Genomic DNA, 15099 nt, shown 5'->3' with positions numbered 1-15099 from the left:
AGCACTCACCCAGAAGCACTGGGGGGCTTCCTTCCTATCAAGACCTTGTGCCAAGCGAGGGGAGGGGGGGGAAAAAGCACTGGTAAAAGTGGTGCGAGCAAAGCAAAGCAAAAAAAAAAAAAAAGCAAAAAAAAAAAAAGCAACCTCAAACAGTAGCACTTGAACTGGCAAAGAGGAGACACAGTTTGGGCTATCCCTTTAAAAAAAGCAAAGCAAAAAAGAATTCTAATTAACTCAGCAAGGGTATTTTTGTTGCATTTTTCTCTGCGTGTGGGCAAATACCAATTTTTCTACTTTTGTGCGAGCGTGTGTGCATATAATTCAATTTTCATTTCTTTTTCCTTTTTTTTTAAAGAAAACCCTCCTGATGGAAGAAGTGCACTTTGCTTTTTTTTCCCTTTCTTTTTCTTCTAACCACTCTGGAAAAATAAATGTCAGCGCTTGGTGAAGTTCAAGAAAAGATCTGGAAGCTGTGGAAAAGGAAAACAAAAACCAAACAACCCAAAAGACAGTTGTCTTGTGAAAATAAAAGCCAAGCCTCCCCCACTTCATTTATGATGTTTGTTTAATTGGACGAAGAACCTCATCCTGAGAACGTCAAGGGGGGAAAGTGCTGCTCTCTTTTGAGTTCTTTATTTTCTTTTTAAAAGAAGAAATCCGTCAAGAAGAGCATAGAAGAAGAGGAGGAGGAAGACGACCGCTCCCCCCCTCCTCCGCTCCCCCCTACCTAAGTCCAGCTCTCCGGGCGATGACCGTGTAAATGCCAGGGCAATGTCCCGTCGCAAGCAGGGGAACCCGCAGCACTTATCACAAAGGGAAATTATCACGCGTAAGTTGTGCTTCGCGAGGAACCGACTCGGAAAGCTGAACGTATGTGGGGAGAAGTGAAGGGGGGGGCTCGAACCTGGATGCGATTTGGGCGCCTTGCGCGAAACTGGTCAGGGAGGATTTGAGGGGTGCTGGTGGGTGGGAGAAAGTGAGGGGCTTGGAGAGTTAGGGAAGAAGGAAGGAGATTCTGGCCGCGGCGGGGATGCCTGGGAGGATAAGGGGGACGTGTATGTGTGTTGGCTGGGGGGGGGGGGAGAACGAAGCGAAAGGGGGGTGTATGCCGGGTGCCGAGCGAGGGAGAGAAAGTTTGGGGAGAATTTGTGGGCAACCGGGGGGGAGCAAGAAGGAAGAAGGCCAAGGAGCCGGCCGAGAGGGGGAAAGAGAACCGGGGATGGCGGGGAAGGAGTGAGGGGTGAACTACAGGAGCTTGAAAGGAGAGGAGAGGAGAGGCGAGGCGGGTCCAAAGTTGGCCGCGAGTGGAAGGCAGCGGCTGCCGGGGAAGGGGAAGGTGGCTGGAGCGCGGCAGGGAGATCCGTAATGAGAACCACATGGAGGGAACGTTTGGGCCGGGGATGAAGCGGCGAGGCCGGCGTGGGGAGCTGGGAAGGGGGAGGCGGAGGAGGAGCGTGGCAGGCGAGGTGGGGGGGGAAATCCAGTGATTGGGGCTGCTTCGCCCCCCCATTAGGGAAGCCCCGCTCGGTAATGGGAGATAGGACCGGACTTGGGGTGGGGAGGGATGGCAGCGACGGACAGGTAGTCGGGCAGGCTCGGAGCCTTTGGATCGACTTCTCCCTCGACGAGGTCCGGCAGCCCGGCACAAAGCGTAGGGTGGTTTTGCATACGATGGGCGTGTGGCGAGAGCCCAGGCGAAGACGGGGTGGGGGGTGGGGGGGAAGGCAGATGTATGTGTGCGGGGGGGGGGGGGAAGTGTGGGAATTTTTTTTGGTGGGACCTCGCAAAGTAATGGCAGCACCATTTTGCAAAATGAAGCGCGCGCCAGCAGCAAGCTAGAGAAGTCCTGTGAAAAGCGCGCCACTTTCTAATCCTGCAAGAGAGCAAGGTGCTGCTGAGATCCCAATGTGGCCCAAAATAGTTCAAACAGATGGGGATGGAATGGGGGGGGGTGGCCAAGAGGTGTAGAATGAGGTACTCCACACATCGGAGGCAAGAATGGGAGGGTGGGGATCCAGGACTTGGTTGTCTGGAGTCGTGGGGGGTCGAACTAAGGGGTCAGTGTCCCTCGGTTTCAGCTTCTTGTTGCAAAACCTACGGGACTGTAAAATTAAAAAAAAAGATACCAACAACCAACCTTTTATTTTTCTCCTTATCTTTCTGTGCTGTCCCGAATACTTCGAAATGCAATAGACGCCAAACACTGTTAAAAGTGCCTTGAGGATTTGCAAAGCAGCATTGTTTTTTTTCCTGCTTTCTCGCTTGGCATTTTTTTTAAAAAACAACAACAGCTAGGTGCAACATGAAGTAACTGCCCAAGAAAGAGATGGACCTGGAGTAGTATTCCGGGACGGAGAGGTGGGGGAGAGATAGGATATTGCAGAAGAGAAAAAGGAGCGAGATCAGAACCGAGAGAAATGCAAACGGACGCTGCAAGGAACAGCTCCTTTGCACGCCCGGGCTGCTGCGAGAGCCGCCGCTGCTGCTCTCGGGGAGCTGGGCGAAGCAATGGAAGGAGGCGCGCGCCTGGGCGAGACCCGGAGAGAGGGCTGAGTTGAAGAGACTGTGTTTGGAGGCTGGGGGGGTGGGAGAAGCCAGGAAAGAATAGAATATGTTATGTTAGATTTCTCCAAATTTAAACGAACATAAATGCACACACGGCCCTGCGTCTCCCCTCCCCCCGAGAGTCTAGGACTAGCAGCCATCTGCCAAGCAGCATTTGGTGACAGCGGTCGCTCTCGGTCCTTCCTTTGTTACAGCTGATAAAAATGTTATTTGTGAGAATACATCGGAATTATATTGATTGGAGAACGAAGGCGCTCGACCCGGGATGGCGTTTGGCTCCTGAATGTTGTTTTTCTCCCCCTCCTCCAGCGACTTCATTTTTTTTTCTCCTTCCCCCCTCCACCCCCCCCATTCTTGCATTCCCCCCACTTTTACTACTCAGCTGCAGCAGCACCACCGAGGAAGATAGGCTTGGTATCGGCGTTTAAGTTGATTTTGAGCGGGGAGTGGATGGCTGGGTTTTAAAGTGGATTTAAAACCCAAACTCGGGCAAAACCTGTCATGCCTTTCGAGCAAACTGTATTTATTATTATTTTTTTCTGAAGAAAAACCCTAGCCAGTTTATGAAATCCCCAAAAGGGAAGGAAGGATTTTTCTTCTTCTTCTTCTTCTTTTTTTGTTTACAAATTATTCCAAGGAAGTCTTCTGTTTTCTAAACGCTGGCAGGTGGACTTTAATTTTTGATAGTAAAGAGGGTGGTGTGTGTGTGGGGGGGGGGGGGTAGAAAAAGATAAAGACAGTCACAGATATTGGTATTAGGAGACGAAACAGGCACAGTGCACACATTTTGGGAAGAAATTCGAATCTGGCTTGATTTGGGAATTTCACTTTCCTTTCTCTCTTGTGAGAACCAACCATCATTACTTTTGAGGTGGTTAACAAGGTTTGCTGGAAAGATTCTCCCAAATGTCTCTGTACTTGTGGCTTAAGGTTTACAGTGGTGCTAAAAAGTCTTCAGGTACTTCCCTTCTTCCTCAGGTCTCCCATTCCACTTTTCAGGAGGAAGGCTTCTTGAATTAGGCTGTAGAAAGCAAAATCAGGGAGATAATCTTTTGTCATGGGCACACATGATGTGTATGTTTGGGTATGTGAGTAGAGGTGGGGAAGAAAGACAAAAATACCAAGAAAATGTCACACTGTTTCAACTGTCAGAACTGAGAGAGAGAGGAGAGGGAGGCAGGGAGGGAGGGAAGGAGGGAGAGAGAGTTTCACCAAGATCTATTTGGACCAATTTTCAGGAAGGTATTAATTAATTTTTAAAAGAATAGTATGATTAAAAAAAAGGAAAGAAAAAATACCAAGAAGTTGGACGGGAAGCACAAACAAGGACCAAATAAGTAAACAAATCCATATAAAATCCCTCCCCTCTCCACCTGTATTTTTTTCCTCAGTGAATATGAGGTGTTCTGAAAACTGCAAGTATCTGAAAGAGGAAGGGTCAACCAGCTTGGCAACTGCCTTTCAAGGTGGATGGCTCTGTTAGGCAGGCATTTCTCTCTCTACCCTCTTTCATTGGAATGCTTTAGATTTTAGTCTCTGGATGCTGAAATAAAGATTCTTACCTTGAACGGTGAACAGGCAGAAAGGAAAATATTTATGGCCTGAGAGAAAAAAATATTTACTGACTGATCCTGTATGATTACTCAGAAGTAAGCACCGCTGAGTTCAGTGCTGCTTAGTCTCAAGTAAGTATGTATAGGATTTTCAATCTTAAGGGAACAATCCAGATGCAGGTCAGGTCAGTTTTGTTGCTATCTTTCAGTGACAGCACTCTGACTTAATTGTTACAGTATTTTAAATTTATTTATTTAGATAAATATCTCTGATTTCTCTGAATTCCTTCTTGATAAATGTACCTCACCTAATCTGTCAGTGATAGATTAATGAGTTGATGGAAGAAAACCTGTGGTTTGTTTTCTAGTGAAGGATTTAGTGGGAAAATAGAATGAGTTGCGTTTAATTTAGAAAATTAAAATGGATCTTGAGGAAAATGCAGACAAATATTTTAGGATTTTTCTGTACTACATAATAATGTTAATTAGATTTTTACAACAGAATTTCTTGTTTAATAGCTAAAACAGTAAGATTTGAGCAGCAGCACTATAGCTTTAAAATGAACTGATAAGTTAGAATGCAATCAAAGAAACCAACCATCAAAATAATTCTGATTGTAATATAGAGCTGAATCTCCTCTAAGACAATCTCTTCAGGGTGCTGTTGTAGGATTTATAATAGAATCACACCCTTGCTTTGCAAAAATAAATTTGCCAGATTTCTAGAATTCTTCTACTCAACAGGTGGCTTGCTGGTTTTCCTTTTCTGGACCATGCTAATTTGAAAAACGTCACCATAGTCTCAGTAAAAAGAAAATATTTTAAAGTTTGTTTTCTGTTTTTTTCTTTACTAAAAGGATTTCTCTCACCCAGAAGCAATTCAGGAATCTAAACAGACATCCAAGCTAAGAGATTGGTTAAAGTCAGGAATTAGTTAGAAATAAATTTGTAGAAATGGTTTCAATTTCTGTATAAAATATGAAACTGGGACGTGTGTATGCAGCAGGTATTATACGCTGAATTTTATTGCTTCCTCCATTGTCCACACCTCTACCCTGAATTGTAGTTCATAAATTGTACAGGATGTATTTTAGTCAAAATTGCAGACTGTAAAATATTTTATGAGACCTATTTTGGTTTTAAAACTCTATCCCTTTTCTCTCGCTAATTTTTAGACGTTGGCTAGCATTTAGTCTGCCATCTTTAGATGTCCTTTGAATCATTTAGTTTGTTTAGGAGAATAAATACACCAAGGAATAAGGAACAGTTTTGCTTTTTGTTGATGGGCAAATACAGGGATTAATTTGTTAGGCTTATTTAAGCATTTTAGTAAGCATGGAGATACACACGCACAAGCAGAGTGGTTCATTGAAAGCCAGGTTATTGTGTGTCTCTTCTAGTTAAATGGAAGTGTGAGTTGAACAAAGGCTGTTCAAAAAATGAATTTGGTCCAGGTAAAAGAGGCCAAATTTTTAATGCCATTGGCTCTAGTTGGCACATTCAGCCTCCCTTATCAGAATGAAGTGGGTTTGAAGCTTGTTCCATTAGTTTAACTCAACACATAACAAGGCTTTTCTTTTCCGTTTTCTGTTGAGATTGCTCTGCACTCTCTTGTTTGTTATTACAAAATACTCTCCAAAATAAACTTTCCTAGTTTTTCAGTTGAAGTCACGTTGGTGGTGATCAGTGGCTTGCCTTGACAGCTAGGGGACGCTCATAGCCTGTCTGATAGAGATTTTGTTTCCCATCATCTCTGAAGGCAAGGCAATAATAGAGAGGAGTCGGGTTTCCATCCTTGCCTACAAAATGTTTTAGGTGTAAAGTTGTGGTATTGATTTTCATGCCGAGATCTGTATAGTACAAGATGAGAGAGATTGCAAGTTAGATAAATCTATTTTCTAAGCAAATTATGACTGATTAAACAACTCTGGCAAGATGGATGTTTTTTAATTAAAATTAGCTTTTAAAAGTGTCTTTTACTGTTAGTATCTTGTCATTACTTTCTGAATTCCAAGTGGCTTGATTAACCAAAAGCAAGGAGTACGTCCTTCACACATTGAGTGTATGTGCTCGTATATATTTATGCACAGCGAATAATTTGCCTTTTGTACACATTTTACATATTGAACCTGAAAGGATATTACATGAAATGGGATTATTTTTAAACAATAAAAAAGATTAACGAGATTGAATTGTTTAGGCCTAACGGAATAAGAATTACAGAGAATGTACTTACGTCAATATGTACACATTTTCTGTGTAAAATCATATAGATACACATTGTGAGCAACATAAATATCCTGGCCAAACTAAAAACTTTTAAAAGCTGTATGTTTAATGGTGGGGAAAGGGGATTGTATATCAACTCAGATTTCGGCTCAGTTTTGAGCAGATGTTCATGTCTATCAGTTGATTAGAACAATAGTAAACAAATTGATGTATACAAAGGTGAATGTTTAAGGAAACCACATCTTACAAGGACTGCACTAGTCCGTGGTATAGTTACTTATAATTGATAACTGCATACTGTTGAATTCATCTGGTACATACAATTTGTTCAAGTTACTTTTAGGGAAACCATAGTTATCAAATGTATTTAAATATTCTGTGTAGTTTTATGCGGCAAAACCTTTCAGAAACACCTTAATTATGGCTCTGAATGTATGGAGCCATGCAAGCTTATTTTCATTGGTTTACCTTTCTTAGAATAATATGGAGGTTATAATATATAGAGGTTCCACATAAACAGCATAGATACAGATCATCATAAACAGCATAAAAAGTTACTTTGACAGCAGGTAGGTATAGAATTGTGTGTTTGTGACTTCCCAGATTCCTCTGACCAGCTTTATAGGAATTGAATCTCTTGAATCCTTTCTTGCTGAAATGTATGCCATATAATGAGTTATAAAAAGATCCAGCGATACAGCTTTGCCAGAAGAAAGGTATTGAAGGTTTTGTAGAAGTTTGTTAGGATCGGGTTTTGTTAACTCTTCTGCAAATTTTTCTCTCATGTCAGGGCACAATCTATGGGTACATATTCTCCATTGACGGTGCAGTGGGCTCTATTTGAACTTTCAAAGAGAAATAAATTAGGTCAGACAAAAGAGTAGAGCTGTCATTTACTATACGAGAACCCTTCATTCTCAGCTAGACAGGGCCTGTAATTTATCTGATCATTTCTCCACTTCATTTAGTGTTCCCATCCAGTTTCTTGGAAGCAGAGAGACAGCAGGCAGCTTATTGGACTAACTTGGAAATGAAGTGATGAGAAGAGCTTTTCCCTGCCTAACATCCACTCGCAACCCCAGAATACATGTAGGCTCTAGAAAGCCTCAAATTTTGTCCCTAACAACTTGCTTCAATCTTGGGACTTAAAAAACTTTTCACAGTAATAAAAGAAAGAAAATAGTAGTTGGTAATCGAAGTATCACCAATAATATTCCACGCTTGTGAAACTACTTGTTATGCTCAGCCTGTTCTTTAATTTTGTTTCTGAATATTCTTCTTGCCTGATTTTTAAATGTGTTCTTCTTGGTGAATTTAGTTGAAGTTAAAAGCAGCGGATAAAATTAAGAACATCTGATTTAAGAAAAAAATCACACAGATGCATTTTTACTAAGAAGGTCTCACTATATTGGTGAGACCTTAAAACTAAGTTTTCATCAGATTGTATTTTAAGGTTTCATTTGGGCTTGTGTGATTTAAGGATGCCCGAGAGATCATCCCCAAAACCGTTCTGATCTAGACAGTTAAAGAGGTAGGACACAATACATTTGCATTTGTGCAGTTTCAATTTATTTCAGAGTCTTTATGTTGAAAAATTATTTGGTTATATAATCCTGCAAAGCATCGTTTGACTTGTGCAGGACTCTAGTGCATTTAGCACAGTTCACAAAGTGGGTATATTGTTATGAATATAACTGCATAACGATCTAGGGGAAATGTGCTTAAACAGACTGGGCATTATTGATATGTAAGGAAATCTTTTAGCAGTTATTAGGATAATACTTTTCTCTTGTTTCTGCTTAATTAGTTTTATAAAATGCTCTTATAGAATCCTTTAGAATTCCCTGTTCATGTAGTATGATTCTCCACAGCGTTTGCATTTGTTCTGTTCTTCCATTTTATTTTGGAAAAGTACCGTTTCAGTCAATTAAGTTTCAACTGTATATTGGGGATTTTTAATTTTTCTTGTTCTTCTGTAAGAACATACATTCAAAAATGTAAAGATAGAATTGAAAACATAAAAGGAGGATATATCTCTTGCAGCATAGACAGGAGAAGGATAAGCAGTGGTCATGGACATAATGCAGGAATATAATTTTCTGGCAAATGAGGTATTTGGGAGTTTCATTAGTGGCATGACATTAATAGGAAATGGCTTGAGTGTTTTCTATAAATATATTTAGTTTTCCATTTGCAAAATTTTTGAATGCAGAAAATTTCTTGGAAAAATCGAATGATAGGTTTATTTTGTGAGTGCTTAAATGCTTGTTGGGAATTGTGTGTACTCATGTGGTACAGTAAGAATGTATTGTAGAAATGTATGTGATTGTACACAGAGCATCATCTCTACTTCATTTCTTTTAATGCTTCTGGAATAATCTGACAAAATTTGTTGGGTGTCAGAACACCCAAAACCTCTGTGTAACTTGAAAAATAATACCAATAGAACTTGGTGTAAATAATGATGATGATTTACAATTCCCTTGGAAACTACCCCCACCTTTTGTGGTGGACATTTGACAAAGATGCTGCCTGTTTTCAATCCACAGCAAAAATTACATTAACTTTTTCTCACTTGTTGTTTATATTTTGCTATAAATTTATAGTCTAGAAAGTCTATTCTACTACAGCCAAAATACAAAAATTATCTGGATGGATTCTCTCTCCTCATTTATTTATTTGGTTTTAACTAAAACACATCTATTTACACAGGCATCAAGGAAGCTTTTTATCACAATCATATCATCTCAGTCCCTGATTTATCTGTGAAGATTTATGGCTTTTATGGTCTGTACAAGGACCTATGTATTTTAGTCTCTCAATTGCAATAAATCTTTTTTCTTTCTTCTGCATCTTGAATAACTAGTTTATTTAGCAAAATATACAGATATTCGTGTAGGTTTTATTTAAATTAGACAAGCAGAGTCATTTTTCAAGAAAGAAATTGAGAGAAGCAGATTAGGGTAACACCAAGTCTTCCAGAAGTTGTTATAACCTATTGTTCTTTACAGTTATAGCCAGCACTTCGCAAGTTTTAAAGTGGTCACTATGAGACTTTGCTGGAATAATTAAACTTGTGCTAAATAATTTTATTTTTTATCCTCCCCATCCCAAATCAAACTTGGGATAGGATTAACTTGTTCTCTTAAACCAAAGGCAAGTTCTTCAAAAGAGAAAGGTTTAGAAACTATAGCCGTGTGAGTGCCATTTGCATCTATTAATTCCAAATGAGCAATTCCAGGCAATTTAAGCAATTCTGCTTCAAAAATCCGGGTTAATGCTGGTTCCTCCATTGTGATCGGAAATCATTCACATCTATAGCTTGACCAGTAGTTTTGCAAAGCAGCCCAGTATAAATATGTGTATGTATGTACCTATATGTGCCTACCAAGGCAGTCTCCTATCTTTGAGTCCTAAACAGAAGTAGAACTGCTTGCCTTCAATGGTCAAGAGTGAAGGACAAGCAGGTTATGGAAATCTTCCCAAAAGTTGCATTGTACTTGTACATGCCATTTTAAAAAGTGGATTTCAGATGTTTTGTATTCTCATTCTCTCTGTCAGCTGGGAATACTTTAAGAAGGTGGAATAGAAACTGTTCACGTTACATATGTATACCATTCATATTTGTAAAGCCTGCCAACCAACAAAGATAAGCAAATTACATCTATCTGCCTGGCCATATCTACACCTGAAACTTATCTGAATCGAAAGGATTGTTGTAGTCTAATTTAATTAATTTTGCATAAAATACTTCTCAGTTGCAATTCTATAGTCATTTAGTAGGAATTCACCTTGTTTTGTGGTGCTTGTTTCTGAGCAGAAATATACTCTTACACCTCTTACAAGATTTATGTGACTCTATGAGTTTGAGTTTGCTGACTTGCAAATTGTGGTTGTGATGAGCCATTTTACACTATCAGATTAGTTTTGTTTTATTCATTCATTCATTCATATTGGTCTGCAGGAAACACCATTTCTCTTCTTTTCTTTTATGCTGATTTTATATGGACACTAATATGGAGGTATATGAAAAAAGTATAACTTTTTCTCCTTAAGGGAAAAGAAAATGGATAGGCTGTTACAATGACAAAGTCTAGATTGAGATGAATCTGCAAACAAAATTACAAATAATTGGGATGATTAGCGGATAATGTTTTCCCTGAATTGTGGGTATTTATTTTAGTGTCTTCAGAATCTTCACTCAGTGATTGGTCCAGGTTTTTAATGTGCCACTGTGTAATTCTAATGGGTGTATAGGCATAGTGGTATGCCTATATACCCATTAACAATTTAAAAGAGTGTTTATGAGCAGAATCTCAAGACGAAAGCAATTTCCTTGGTGGATGTTGAGCATAGTTTTCAAATACAAAGTTTTTTTTTTTTCGTGTTACCAAAATCCTCAAATTCTGGTGCAGGGCATGGGAAAATGCGGGAGTGCATTGAGTTCCTTTGAGGGGAAAAATATGGAACCTGTTGGATATTCCTCTGAAATTAGGATTTCCCTGTAGAGTGGTGCAGCTGGCAAATGCTGCTTGATTCATCAATACATCATTACAAAGCGCAGCCAGATATAGTTAATCTACAGTCTGCTCATCTTGGTCTGCAGAGATTTACATCGTAACCAACATTACGGTACCTATGATGATTGCAGCACCTGCTTAACACCTAAGCAACACGTAGTATCAGCCCCATTTCTATTGGCTTCTGGCTTTGAGAAAATTGTGATGTTGCACAGAACCTTGGTGTTCTTATTGGCAAGCATGGAAGAGAGAGCATTATCATTTGCCATTAATTTTTAAAGAAGGGCAGAACAATGGATTATTTTAAGAATTCCTAAAAATCCATTATTTAATGCCGTCTTTTTTACTATAAAAAAGTAAGAATTTTTATTTTCTCCACTATAGGTGATAAGGTTAGGAAAAAAAAGAGTATTAAATGTTCAACTATTTCTCCTCTCCTTTAAAAAGTTTACAGTGTTGCAAGGAAAAAAAAGTATTTTGAAACAGAATTTGATCTCAAGAGAGCTCTTTGCAAATTACATTTTAAGAATAAAAATATGACCATGCAGAGACACATAGTTACATTGTGAGATAACTAACTGTTGTCTGATGACTGCATAGAGGCAGACTTGATTTTGTTTTTGCACAATGTGTCAATTGGTACAGGAAGTCATCATCCGCCAAAAAGGGTCCTTCCTTTTGCTGTTTTCATAAAAAGTTCGGAGATCGTAAAAACAGGCAAATAGATTTAACAAACATTTAAACTCATAACAGTAAACAGTGTGGCATGCATATTATGTATGCAGCATTATTAATTTACTCACAGGCTATACCAATGCATTTAATCCAGCTATAAATCATAAAAAAGAAGAAGAAAATCCCCCAGGCATCTTGATTCAAAGTGCATAGCAGCTAAAAAGTTTGCATTTGCGTCTGATTGTTTCTTGATTCATATCCAATACCTCTCTTTTTATAATGCTCCTAAACTGATTTCTTCCCCTCCTGCAAGCAAGACATGTATTAATGTGTAGTTCATTGTATCTTCAATTGCCCAACTGTAAATATGTTAACATTACTGAAAGAAAAGGGTTAGTGGAGCTGGTTTGCAAACCCCTGATGAAGAATGGAGTAACTATTAAGCCACTTAACTATGCTATGCTTCAGTCAGATGAAATGAAAACCTTTTGATGCTACAATTGTGTTGGAAGAAAACACACACTTTGGAATGATAAGCAGTTAGTTTTGACAGGCTGGGTTACCCAGGTTTAATGAAGACAAGTCCTTTTAATTTAATAACATCTGGCCTATTTGATTTTTAAGGATATTTTACACGATTGTTATAATTCTAACATCTTGATTTTTTTTTAAATAAAATCTCTTAATTATAGAACATTATTATCCTAAGTGTGGGTATATAGGCTCTCCAAATTTATAGAATTAAATTTTAAGTTCAATTGAATTTAATAACAGAAAAGAGGTTTTGAATGTGTGCCTTGGTGGATATGTTTAAACAATGTGGTTAAAGGTTTGGATTGTTATGTATTAATTCCCTTTGTGTGTTTGTGTACAAGTGTGTGTGTGTGTGGGGGGGAGTGTGTGTATATGTGTGTGAGTGAAGAAGAACTGAGTGATTTTGTGCTCTCTTGCTAATGGATTTGTCAGAACCTAATGTTCATTGTCATTTTTGAATTTATGAATGTAGCCTGGAAGAGCTAAGGCAAACATAGTCTACAACTGTAGAAGGTCTTAAGCATTACCATACTAGAGCATAACATTCTCATCTTGGATTATTGGCCTTGGCTGTTTTTTTATGGAAATTCCATTGAAGTTAATAACTGGGTTTTTTTTTTAGGAGGGTTGTCTTGTGGATCATGCCCCTTCTGTGCTCAGTTGGGTGACGCATTCTGAATTTACTGCGTTTAGATGAGATCATGAAATTTTGAAACAAAAAAAACCGGTTTACATCACTCTATTTCTACATGAACCCATACAGAGCTGTACTGCATTTGCTTTTTGCTTTTTTTTTTTTTTTACTGAATAAATGGCCAGTTTAAAAAAAATATGTCACCATGTTTTCATTTATCTTATGCAGGGAAAAACTTCCAAGTTCTCATTAAATTCTGATCACAGATGTTCATATTTTTCTTGACTAATGTGGGTAATGTACACACATATATACTGTGTGTGTGTCAGTGTATACAATTATATACTTAATATTTTCTATATAGTAGGTTTCATTAGATAGTAAGCTGCCTCTTAGGCTTCCTTTATTGTTTCACCAATATATTGATAATTAACAATGAGCTTTTTTAGTTCTGTAATGATTAGTTGCTATATATATTTTTTTGCTTTTTTTTGCTATTTTGGGTTGCCTTTTCTTAATTCCGTTTCAAAATAGAATACAATTCTGTGAGTTACATTTTTAACCATTATTACTGAAGAAAGACCCCACTTACTTTGGAGTATATCTATCAACATTACTTTTACCTGCTCCAGATAATTTAATCTGCAATAATACTGCAATTCTATACTTGGTTCCCTGGGAATAAGCCTCCTTAACTTCAGCAGAGTTTACTTGTATGTAGATATGTATAGGACTGCACTATTCCACTTATCAGCATAGCTTTCTGTCTGGGCTATTAAATTTAATCAGAATTAAAATGACTGTTTAAATAACTTGCATTGATTTCTTTGAAAACAGCAATGATAATTTGAGAGAGAACTTTGCGTAAGAAGGAAATATAAAGCTGATTTTCTAAAATGTGATAGCTCCAGAGAATGAAAAATTACTGTGTGTGTGTACTGTGCACACCATTTACTTGGGTGAGAGTAAAGGGGAGAAGATTTAGATAAATGGGACACACAGACTTACTAATCATGATGAGATGCTAATGAGACTCGCGTACCACAGGATGTCAAGATAGCCAAATAAAATGGGAAAATTGATGACTTTAAGAATGTTTGATTTCTAAATTGTCTTGCAAACTGGGGAAATTGATTTTTTTCTTTAAAATATATTCAATCCTATTTTAATTCTGAATAATATACTTTTCTTTTTTTTTAATAAAAAAATCAGCTACTGCAGTTGAAGGAGATTTTGAAATTTCAACCCATATGAGGTCTGGAAGGCTGGTTACTTTGAATTTTTCTACTCCTTCCTCCTCTCATTTGCTTTCTTTTTTCTTTTTTATTTTTAATAAGCAGTATCTCCTACATCATAAAGTTAAGAAGCTTGAAAACTTCCCTCCCATTCCATATTAAAACACATACATAGTTAGCCTATTGTAATTTCAGCCACATATCTCACTTTAGCAAGCAGGGGTGTTAAGGAAATGCCAAGACACGTTTTTTGAATTTTATCTATTTCCTGACTTCCATTCATTATGCTCCTTATTTGTACCTAGGTTCATTTCTGGCTCTCCCGATCCTTTTACCTTATCTTCCTTTGTGTGTGCGTGTTTTAATATTTTGACACTCTGCTCCCACCTAATAGGAATTCTTTTTGAGAAAGGATGCATATGTTGTCTAAAGGAGTCTTTTCACAGCCCTCGGTTTTTCCTTTCCCTTTTGGCTCTAAAATTATGTATATGTAATTGGTAATTAAAGGTGCAAGCTCTCTTCAATATAAACAGTATTGCTCAATGTTAGATCATTAAAGGGAACAGAAGCACTAAATAATTACCTTTTGCATTGTGACAAACCGTTCGCACAGAAATCCACTCACTTCCCGCTCAGCACTAGGGTTATGATTACATTTTCACGATGGCAAAAGAGTCCTTTCATAAAATAAATTGGTAAATTAATTACGTTGCATTGTCTACCAGCCACTTTTAAAGTAAACTTTGAGGAAAGGATGGAGGGAAAGTAATTAATGGGTTTCACACACTATGCATTATGCCTAGTGTTTGAGTTACCTAGTGGATTAATTTGGCTACAAGTAAGTACAGGAAACTCAGAAGCTTTCATGCATGCATCTCCTTTTCCTTAGGCTGACTTCTTGTTCATCCACCTCCATTAATTGTAAAGAGAAGGCAGTTAGCGTGGGCTTAATCTAAAGTACTATGAATCCAACAAAGCCCAAGTTCCGATGCATTCAGTTATTTTTCTTATATACATAGCTCCTGTGTATAAATTGCAAAACTGCATTTGACTACATTCATGTACTAATTAGCAATATTTTTTCAGAAACAGAAGTTAGATGCCTTTTGATCTAATTAAAACTGGGGGATTAGCCTCCTGGTTAGATAGTTTCC

The 15099-nt window shown here is 38.2% G+C and overlaps 1 protein-coding gene across 5 annotated transcripts in view; it reads left to right on the top strand.

Moving 5' to 3' along the window:
• The first annotated feature begins 308 nt into the window (after positions 1 to 308).
• The window catches only part of BCL11B (BCL11 transcription factor B), a 169498-nt gene continuing 154707 nt past the window's right edge, over positions 309 to 15099 (top strand). For 4 of the 5 annotated variants that reach the window (XM_070931551.1, XM_070931549.1, XM_070931552.1 and 1 more), the window contains exon 1: positions 309 to 829. In XM_070931551.1, coding sequence (XP_070787652.1) covers positions 772 to 829 — 58 coding nt within the window. In that variant the 5' untranslated portion in view covers positions 309 to 771. Of the gene's footprint in view, positions 830 to 1530; positions 1652 to 15099 lie in introns of those variants that run through there. The other variant, XM_070931548.1, reaches the window with a different exon arrangement.

The sequence above is a fragment of the Pituophis catenifer genome, unplaced genomic scaffold (assembly GCF_029215685.1).
Source record: "Pituophis catenifer annectens isolate HBS135680 unplaced genomic scaffold, rPitCat1.0.hap2 SCAF_1, whole genome shotgun sequence".
NCBI lineage: Eukaryota > Metazoa > Chordata > Lepidosauria > Squamata > Colubridae > Pituophis > Pituophis catenifer.
Note: the sequence above shows the minus strand (reverse complement) of the source record. Positions and strands in the feature narration are given on the sequence as shown.